The sequence below is a fragment of the Cryptomeria japonica genome, chromosome 3 (assembly GCF_030272615.1).
Source record: "Cryptomeria japonica chromosome 3, Sugi_1.0, whole genome shotgun sequence".
NCBI classification, from domain to species: Eukaryota; Viridiplantae; Streptophyta; class Pinopsida; order Cupressales; family Cupressaceae; genus Cryptomeria; species Cryptomeria japonica.
The window spans coordinates 955,037,662-955,048,503 of NC_081407.1; the positions used below are offsets into that span (position 1 = coordinate 955,037,662).

The 10,842-nt window shown below is 34.1% G+C and overlaps 1 protein-coding gene across 2 annotated transcripts; it reads right to left on the reverse strand.

Moving 5' to 3' along the window:
• Positions 1–1,216: 1,216 nt before the first annotated feature.
• LOC131035550 (chloride channel protein CLC-c) lies at positions 1,217–8,263 on the reverse strand. Of its 2 annotated transcripts, XM_057967264.2 has the most exons (7): positions 7,121–8,263; positions 6,447–6,647; positions 5,474–5,651; positions 3,883–4,145; positions 3,506–3,775; positions 2,086–3,214; positions 1,217–1,976 (listed from the first exon to the last, which is right to left on the reverse strand). In XM_057967264.2, exons 1-7 carry the CDS (start codon positions 7,309–7,311, stop codon positions 1,812–1,814), a joined length of 2,397 nt encoding a protein of 798 aa, XP_057823247.1. In that variant the 5' UTR covers positions 7,312–8,263; the 3' UTR covers positions 1,217–1,811. The 2 variants fall into 2 exon arrangements, with proteins under 2 accessions (XP_057823247.1, XP_057823248.1); XM_057967265.2 differs by lacking the exon at positions 7,121–8,263 and having other exon boundaries at positions 5,474–5,656; positions 6,447–6,577.
• Between the last annotated feature and the right edge of the window lie 2,579 nt (positions 8,264–10,842).

Sequence of the window (10,842 nt, forward strand, 5' to 3'; positions counted from 1 at the left end):
AAATTTCTCTCGTGCTTGAAACTACACTTGCTCAAATAAAGCTTCCATGTTTCTCTATTGGATAATACTTGTAATAGTTCCTCATTTACAAGGCATCTAGTTTTCCATAAGCTCTGCATCCGCATCCTTCTATCCCCTATCAATTGATCTTCCTTTATCCCCCAGCCAAAAGAAAAAACTGTCTCTAATACAGACCTCACTATCAAATGATGCAAAGAGTGATTCGAACTTCTGCAAGCCATGCATAAGGAAGACAAATTGTTTAGCAACTATGCATTCTGACACTGTCCATGCTTGCTGCTAAAGAATATTTCAGTGGAAGCCATTACTCTTATAAAATTTATGATGCTATAAACCTTGTATCCACAAGACATGGATCAAAGTTTATTTACCCACTGTTGACATTAAAGTCGGTAACTATGCATTTTATTTGCCCAGAATTCAATCACGCAGTTCTCCAAACCAAAAATTTCTAAACCTGGCATTCTAAGGCTCACTTAAGCTTCAGCCAGCTATTTCCTCCTTCAATAGGCTCTCCAAGTCTTTAAAAGTAGAGTTCCTTGCGAAGCCCCCAGTTTTGAGTTTTGGCAAAAGATTCCATTCCACAAGTAGTTTGATTGTGGGTTCTACAGTGCTTTTCATGTCTGTTTAACCGTCATGAAGTTGCATTGTAAAATTTTACAAATACAATTATGGTATATTCACAACTTGGGCTGCATTAAAAAAATAATGATGTATGGTAAATTGTAGAGATCACAAAATTTATTGCCAAATTTTTCTAGGACACAAGATAGCTTTGGCAACAACAGATCCCACAAAATTTCAGCAAAATGCAGAATTTTCCACAATAACATATGCCAAAACAGAATCTTCTGGACCTTTCACCATTAGTTTTTATGCCTTACAGACGATTTTCATAGAGCAAAACCTTGTGACAGTCATGAATTCAGTTCCATCTATGGACTTTACAATCTAGTTCATTCCTTTCACAATTTTAAATACATGGATACTTGAGTTCTGCAAATCCACGTTTGTATTTCAAATTGAGGCGTTTTCAGAAAGATAATTACCAAGAACATGAAAATACCACTGACACCTCAAAAATGGCTTGGATGCTTGGAAACTTATGAGAGACATGTTATGAAGCAAATGCATACAAAATAATTCAATTGAATTCATATACTGCCAGTGGATTTAACATTTATTCAATCCAATGTGATATATAAAAGAAATGATCATTGCTCATGCAAGAAACGAGCAATATTTTGAAATCTTATATTCAATGGTGTCCTCTTTGAAACTTACAATCTTTACATCATTAAACAGGATCTTGTGATCCTCATTTTTACCGCCATTTTACCATGCTATGAGAAGTTAACCTCTCCTTACATGTTTATGGACCATTCTAAAATTCAGAGTGGCTTGTACATTAAACCTAATGCTCATTGAGTTGAAATGGCCAAAGAATTTGTTGCGTGCAGGAAAGCAGATGGCTAAAGAATTTTGCTCAGTGCAGGAAAGCAGATGGTGGAACAACCACTGAATCTGTCTGCATAAAATGCAACATGCAAAACAAGGCATATACAAAATTCCCATCCTTAAAAGTAAAAAATATTTAAGACCTGTCCTAAATAACCGATTATCCTGAGTTCCAGGATAGATAATAGATCTTTTAATAAAAGATCAAAGCCAAATTCCTCAACAAAAAAGAATTGCATATACAACTAGCATATGCCAGGGAAGGTGCTACGATCAGCCTTTGATCTTTTTCCTGAATCAGAAAGCATTTGAACCAAAGACAACTCGTTGATCTAACAGTAATTACCTATTATTGGGATATTTTTCATAATAGTGGTAAATACAGATAACCGAATGCGCACCCTTTTCCACTTACTCTGCTTCAGATTAGGAAAGAGACCCAAAATGTGCTCCGCCATAAAATCATGCCTAGTTAATATTCCAACTATAGGAGGTCTCTGCAAAGTCATGTACTAATGATAAGATAACAATCCAACAGAACATTTTTGATCAAATATCCAATTAAAATGTGCATGAAGATTGAGAAAAAACTAGAAAGACACATACCCCAGAAGATTTGGGCACCACACAAAGATGGCGCAAGCCAACTTGTCGAAAAAGCATCAGTGCTTTTGCCAATGACATGGTCTCCACAACAGTATAAGGTGAGGTATTGGTAAATGGATGCAAATCAACGAACATTTCCTCTTCATCTGCACTAATCTCTATTTCTTCAAGCTTGATGCCTTTCCCTGAACCAGGCTTGGCAAACTCAACATAAGTGAATTGCTGACTAAAATCTGCACTAGAAAATGCTTGTGATGGTAAGAACAGTTTCTTCTTCAGCAAAACAACTAAATGTGAACGCAGCACAAGGCCACATAAGACAGGTGCCTCTGAGAATGGAGGCTCGTCTATTACAGGAAAACCATTGTGTGTACAGCTCTTCAAGACCCGCAAAATATTGCCAACCTTTTCTATTCCAGAAAATGTCACCAAAGGACCTGTAACAACATCACCTGCAGTTAAATGCCTCATATAAGGCTCAGCGTTTGCTTCAAGGAATGGAAGTCCCTTTAGGTGAACAATCTGGTCATAAATGCTGCTGTTAAATGCATCACCAACTGCCTTAGATATTAACAGCACCACCATGACTAGAGGAAGCATCAGTAAATTATTAGTCAACTCCAGAAGAATTACACATAATGAAACTGTCATCCTCATTGAGCCACCAAGAAAGGAAGCTGCACCAAGCACTGCAAAAAGCCCTTGATCCAGTTCTGTGAATGATCCCATTAAAATGCCAACCAATCGACCATAAGTGGCACCAGCCAAAATCACAGGTATGAAGAGACCTGATGGTACTGCAATTCCATATGTCAAAAGTCCAAGCACATACACTGCACCGAAGAATAGTAATATGGATGAGGAATGAAACTCTGTTGCTGTGCCACTACTAAAGAGATTGCGAATTGCATCATCATTTGTATTGAAAAATAAGCTTGCAAGATCATTGTAATAACCAGGTTCACACTGGAACTTCTTGAAATTTCCCGAACGACCGATTGTAGGACATGACTCCTCCAATCCTTCAGGACAAGGTATACATTTAGCAAGCCATGGTAGTCCAAAGGCACAAGCAGATGTGATAATAGACACAGTGCAAGTAAGAATCAACTTGAACAAGGGACCCCTCCTGTACAAAAGAAACCCATGTCAAACAGAATATTGGTCAGACAACCAAAGAGAAATTAAGTTGTGCACTTACAACTGGAGATTAAGAGTTAAAAAACCAATCAATGGTGGAAGCAAGAAGAGACATAATTAGTAACGAAAAATTCAGCTAACCAAATATTATTTAGACATCACATGAAGCAAAAAGCACGTGTCCTTGAATCAAACTTAAAGATAAAACTGTACTGTATCAAACTCTGCAATCAGGAGAATCAAAACAATAATCAATATAAATAGGATGTAGATTCCATACTCATTAATGAGACTATAAACCCTCAGAATCTTGTCCAAAAGATAGTTATAAAGACCCCCAAGTATGCCACCAAAAACTCCAAGAATTATCACTGGAAGCAGATCGCTGATATGATAAGATATTGTCACTGAACTGACATCGAACATGATCAAGCCTCCTTTTCCAAAAAGACCACAGTGACCAGTCTGACAATAGTCAATAAGTCCTCTCAGTACTACAGCAACCACTGCCGTTGTAAAAAATGTTCTCCAAAGAAGTGCACTTCGCCACCTGATAAAAAAGAACCATCAAATCCTTCAGTGAAACATAAAAGATATCGATGTTCCAGAAAATCTAGAATGAATTTGTCACAACATAATGAAGGAAAAATGGCAAACCATGATGCTGCTTCCTCGAGTGCAAAAAGAACTCCACCAACCGGAGCACGAAATGCTGCAGCAACTCCAGCAGCAGCACCGCACGTAACCAAATCACGCCTATCTCTGTCATTCTTAAAATACCGCAGCCATCTCCATGTCAAATGATAACGTCTTGAGCCACCCTGGCTCAATAGTGATGCAATGCATGCACCAGTGTGTACCATAGGCCCCTCCTTACCTACGTGCAGAGAAGCAGACACAGCACCAATGCTACCAAATATCTGCACATAGAAGCCACAATCAATACATTATACTTCAAGAGCACTAGAGCATGAAAGTGTCCACCATGAAATCCAAAGAATGAGTTCAAGAAAACTGTATGTCTATGTTTCTTAAAGGAGTGGGAGTGGAATACATATGTGCCTCATAATATGCCTTCTAGCTTTAGGGGAAATGCAGGAAACTCAAACTGAATACCCATCACTCTACATATGTTAATCTTTGTATAATTTTATAATTTATTGAAAATAAATATTGAAAATAAATATTGAAAAATTATTAAACTTTTCACTTAGATTCCCCAATCCAAACATACACAGAGACTAGCTAGCGAAGGAAAGCACCAATATGAAATCAGACCTAAACCAGTCCTTCATACAGAATACTAAACCTGAAGTTTTATCTTGATAGTTTGTTCTGTGTTATTTATTTTTTTAATGAAAAGCCCTCATCTAGAGAGGAGAGAATTTGGATCTTTTTATTTATTTTTTATATTCAAGGAATGACAAAGATTGTGAACTGAAAATTCTTATAAAGAAAGATATCTTTTTAGTTACACCACTGCTAACCCCATAAACTTCCCTCCATGAGGGAGACGGAAAAAAATGATGTAAGCCATCCCTAATTTTAACTTCATTTGAGATTAACCATTAAAGCGATTTCCAGGAAGACTACCAAACTTCCAAACAACTTCAGAAAAATGTTAATGAAGGCAATCAATATGCAATATAAAACTAAACTAATTTCTCATCAGATATGCTAAAGTCCATAACTATGGTAAGAATTTATTACTGTGAAACGAATTGGCTGACCAATTCCTCAAATAAGTTCCCATATTTATTACAGTAAAAATTGAAGATTCGATCTCATTGTATCAGCCACAAAACGGAATGTGTAATAAAACTTAAATTCTTGACAACGCAATACAACCTAGAATCAAAACAAAAACACTAAAGCTACGTCAAACTAAATGTCAATACTCTTACTCAAAAATAAATTCAATGAGAATAAGAAATTAATCACACTTGTCTGTGTATCTCAACCATATAATTTGGCCAGTTTTGGGGAGTACCTTTTTCCTTTCTAAAAGGAGAAAACTAAAGCTAGATCTAATGATATGTAAATGCTCTCCCACAAATATGAATTAAATTAAAATAAGATTTTAATCATACTTGTCTGTGTATTTCAATCACAGAATTTAGCCAGTTAAGAACATCTCATTTGCTCTTCTAATTGTATTATCACCAATGAAGCAATAATATGCCACGTTCTCAGAGAATTCATAGTTTTAGGGTACTATGTTTGAATCCTTTAACCAAGGTACACATACCTTCACAAACAAGGTGCCTGGAGCCAAAATAGCAGGAGCATCCACTCCATTAAGGTAAGCCTTAACTTCTGGTATACCAGATCCAGCTGCAGCGGGAGCAATGTAAGCACACAGCAATGCTGACAAGAGAGCCAAAACCAAATTAGAGCTGCCAAATACTGCAAAGGCTAGCATATACCTGCACTAAAACGAATATCAATTTGTTAATTTTTGTGCAACAGTTCAATCTTCAAAGATGTTAATACTTCAAAAAGCATTTAGATATCAATTAGCCCACAGCCATCTTTTCTTCTCTAATCAATTCAATTAAGAATAACAGTGGACAATGTGATCTGAAATACTGATGCTAAAAACTAACACACTTATATCCAGAAGAACTCTCAGCTTACTAACCGTGTACAAAGTCAGACAGGACATCATTAGGCCATTACTAAAGTCCATAGAAATCATAGGATCATTATCTTTTTAGTACACACCAAATGGAATACAGACATAGGAGATTCATGGCCAACTTGAAGTTACTTCACCTAGAGATTCAGATTACCATAACTAGCATGTATAATCAGTTCATCCATGGGATGGGGACTCTGTATTCTCCAAGGATATTAAAGAACACATCCAATTAGATGGTGTTACCATAACTAACATTTAGAACCTGTTAATCCAACAGACCAGTTGAATCGCATATTACTGCATGCTCATTTTAGGTCAGGATATTAGTAATTACATGTTCATTTTACGTAAAGTTACTGCATGTACATTTTAGGTGAAGACACTAACGTTCATTTAAGTTTTCTTTATCTAAAAGCGTAGAAAGCCCAATCACAGTAGAAATTGAGGAACACGTTGATAAACTAAGAAACCTATAGAAATTGTAATTTCCAGGTCAGTAGACCATTGGATCAGAGCATGCAAACCTGAAATTTATTGATTAAAATTAATTGATGAACAGGCTGCCAGACAATATTCATACCTTTTCTCAAGCATATAGTTGGACGTGATCACAAATTTCATCCCAGCTATGTTCTCAACTGCTAAATTGTTGAAGAACCCAACTAGCCCAGTGAAAATGCCAATCAGAAAGGCCAGAGTCCACTTGAGGACAATGTACTGAAAGATTTGAACCCGTGACCTACTCCTCCAGTCATGCTTGAATAGATCATTCTCAATAATCCTGCACGCAACCAAAAACATAAAATTAGAAAACAAATAAAACAAGAAACGAAAAAAAAGACCAATATCTGAATTTAAAGATCCACGATGCCTAGTATGATAAACATACCCTGCAAGGAATGTAAAATAAATCCAAACTAGGCAAGACAAAATAATTCTCAATAATCATGCGCATATAAAATAAGAAAAAATTACGAAACGACGGAAGAAAAAACCCAAAATCTGAGTTTTAAGATCCGCGAAGTCCAAATATGAGAAACAGCTTTGCAAATAACCTAAAACAAAGGAAACTACCCCATAATAATTTAATTCAAAACAAGCTAACGTCTGAGATCTAAAAAAATTCTGCAGAGGTTAAACATTATAGAAAACAGGGCAAAGTGATTTATTTACTTTTGGGTTCAATATCAAACGAACCCAATAGAAGAAAAAAAGGAAAAGAAAATTTGGGCATGGGTTAGCGAGGCAACATACTCATAATCCAAGCTCTCCACAGGGGAAACATTAGCACCAACGATTGCTAACTGTGATGTGCCATCAATCATAGACCCTCTGAATGTTCCTCTCCTCTTAAGCAGAGGTGTATGCAAATCATTTTCCCCATGCCCTACTTCCTCACTCTCAATATCTCTAAACTCCTCTCCATCTTCAATTGCACGGCCCATATCTATCAACACACACAAATCCTACTTTCACACACTGTCAACCCACTTAAATTCTCCTTGCACACACACAAGACCTAAATTGCTGAAATGCATGAGCAGAGGAGTTCACTGATTTTATTGGCTAATAAATCGAACCTGAAGACTCGGATGATTACTAAAATAAGTAAACGAAAACTTGAATATCATTTCAAAACTGATTCTTCGGACGCAAGAAAGAGGGCAGCATGCAAAACCATCAAATTTGCATGGCGCATGCCTCTAAGAATAGTATCATACTGCACAGAATGTCTCGCTGAAAAGCTACAAAAAAGTCTGAAATCATGCAGACTAAAGCACCAAAGACAAAAAAATTAAAAAAAAGGCACCCCTCTATTTTTAGGCCTTTTCTAGTTTCATGCATTGCTGCACCAAATCTTCTAGGATAAGATTGTTTAAATACCAAAGCATATGCCTGGGCATTTCATCCTCCACTTGTTTTACCAGTTGGGTGTCTGTCACTCGGGCTACATGGAGATCTCTGAATTGATGATTTCCAATGTCTTATGTCTTGGATGTGAATCAGTAACAGTTATAAGGTGGGTATGTTTCATCTATGGTTTTTCAAAGGTTGGGTTTACTTTGAGGTCGACTGAGCCCCTTATTGCGTGCAATTTTACAGAGTTCTGTATCGCTGAATCTCTTATGAATCATGAATTTACTCGGGCCATTTCGGTGGGTGAGCGATCTGGGTTGGCAGATTTTTTCATATATTGAAAGAATTTGTTATTGTTTTGGAACTTGTTTCCTTAGATGAGGGTTGCCTGACAACAGAAGTGAGCTCAACCCCGATAAAATTAAGAGAAATTGATCAAACGATTACAGTGTTGTCTGACCAGACAGTGTGTATGTGGCCTCCTTTTTAACTTGGTGCAGAGCTGGCATCCATCGTCATCTTCTATAATTGACTGTGTTTGGAATTAGAGAGTTTATTACAACCAGAATTCTCACAGAAATACTTCTAATCTCCTTGAAAATTACTAATTCACAACTTAACTTGACACTAGTGCAAAAAAAAATTCAAATAACCACATGCAGCATGTGATGATCGAGTGAGATATGGTATTCATTAAAAAAAAATTCTCTCCATAGGGTACTTTGACTAGATGATATTTATCTATATAAAACAAAATCTTTCCAAAATTGTGTATCTGTTCAACTTATTTGTAAATTTAAGATATTATTATTATTATTCTATAGTCTATTAGATTTTTAGGGTAGGGGTAAGTAAGAAGTGATCTAAAATTCAGATATGTATAAGGTGGGGTGGAGAATGAAATAATTGAGTTGAATTAAGTAAAATATAAAATTATCATATCTATTTTTAGTAAAAAAAAAATGTAAGTACATCAAGAGATATTCTTGATTCATTTTATGTGTTGTTTGCATATTATAATTATACTAAAACTTATATAAAATTGCTAATTTGTACAATTGTTTTCATAAATTGAATATATATATTTTATTTAATATATAAACTTTATCCTATACATAGAAACTAATATATTTTCATATATAATTTTTATCCTAAACATAGAAACTAATATATCTTCATAAATTTGAATATTTTTTTATTTAATATATAAATATTATCTTAAATTCAGAAACTAATATATTTTGTTCATTTAACTTTAAAAACAAACTAATTCAATCACTCTCAAATAAAAAAAAACTATATACAACCCTAAACTCTCAAATCTATATGCTAAATCATATTTATAATTTAATTAATTTTAAAGCAATGTATATGGACATCCATTATTAATGATAAAAATGCAATGCTACCATTCAAAGTAGCTGATTTGGCACAAAAAGTGAAAGGAACAAGAAAAAAAAGCATAAAATAAATTGATGAAAAGAACGCAGACATCTAAAAATGTCTCATTGATCATGTACTAATTATTCGTCTAATTAGTTAAATAATTCATCATCTTAGTAATTGTTCTATTTTTTATTCTATCATTATTTAATCGTTTTAATCATATTCTAATATTAATTAAATATTTATTATTTAATTAATTTAGATTAATTCCCCAATTTAAATAATCTTTACTATTTAAATAAATTCTATTTTTAATTTCTATCTCTAATCAATTAATCATTAACCTTTTTTCTAAATATTAATTAAATATTTATTATTTAATTAATTGTGATTTAATCCTTTAATTTAAATAATTTTTATTATTTAATTAAATTCCATTTCTAAAATAATTAAATAGTTTCTTTAAATTATTTAATTAGCTAATTAATTCTTCTAATTCCATTTCCAAATCCCCAAATTCTTCTAATTTCTTCTAAATTTCAATCACATGTGCATGATTTCAAAAATCAAATTGAAAATCAAAGTCAAGTTCTAAATATATTCAAATACTAAATTGAATTTAAAATAAATTCAATTATTTGAATAAATTTCATGCAAAGATTTAAATTAAAAACCTAAATCAAAGTGCAAGCACATGCTAAATTAATTAATTCAATCATTTATCTCTCCAGTCTCTATTTTCATCTTCTAGTTAGCTTTTTCTAAATGAAGCTTTCTTTGTCATCAATTAATTATCCTCCAATCATTCTTTTTCTTCCTTCAGTTAGTTTTTTCTCAATCAGTTAACTCATTTAATCTATTCAATCTATTCTGTTTCACCTCCAAATCAGGAGTTCAACTATCAATCAGCATGTGAGCTCACCTGAGTTTCACCTCTTGATCAATTTGTTCTACCTTTCAATCAATCCTCTCCAATTATCTATAAATTGAGCATTCAATCTCCATTTTCAATCCTCCTCCATCCTGGACAATTACTCTAAATCATGAACTTCGAATCTTTGTGTCATTTGCAGGTTGCCAGCGCAATATCTAAGAGCCACCATACCACAAAGAGGAGAAGAACAATGGAAGTCATATGCGATCATGGAATAGGGAGTTTTGATTAACATATTTTACATTCTTGTTTCTTAATCATTATTTCATTGGTTTTTGTTCGAATTGCTTAGATAGTTAAAGGATTCATGATGTTCCTTATTTCCTATTTAGCAATGATGAATTTGAGCATTGCACATTTTGGTGAACCCGACGTGAACAACAGCTAATTAACCTTCTTTGTTTTCTGTGTTATTTTTACAAATCATGTGGATTTTTTCCTTTTCTTGCAGGTTTTGCACGGATTTCAAAATATAACTATTCGTCACGCAATCGTATTTGCATCATCACACAATCGCATAGACAAGGATACATAATCGAGCAGATAGGGTTACGCATTCATACGGAACCCATTATGCAATCGCCTACACAGGATCACGCAATCGCTCTAACATTATTACGCATTCGTTAGGAATATTGTTGTTCTGATTATTTTGTTCGTATTTCTTTTATGTTCTCTAATCTGTGTAATTCTGCATGAAATTTGGGTAAATCTAGAAATAGATTATTTTTATTGCATGTTTTTGTTATGTCAGTTTATGGCATGTAAGGTACAATTCAAAATTTCAGGTACCAGGAGG

Coding starts and splice junctions, on each gene's coding strand:
- LOC131035550 (XM_057967264.2), bottom strand. CDS start 7,311: ATGGGCCGTGCAATTGAAGATGGAGAGGAGTTTAGAGATATTGAGAGT. Junction 3,776..3,882: donor CTCGAGGAAGCAGCATCATG/GTTTGCCATTTT, acceptor CTTTTTTATCAG/GTGGCGAAGTGCACTTCTTT. Junction 3,215..3,505: donor GTTTATAGTCTCATTAATGA/GTATGGAATCTA, acceptor TCTTTTGTACAG/GAGGGGTCCCTTGTTCAAGT.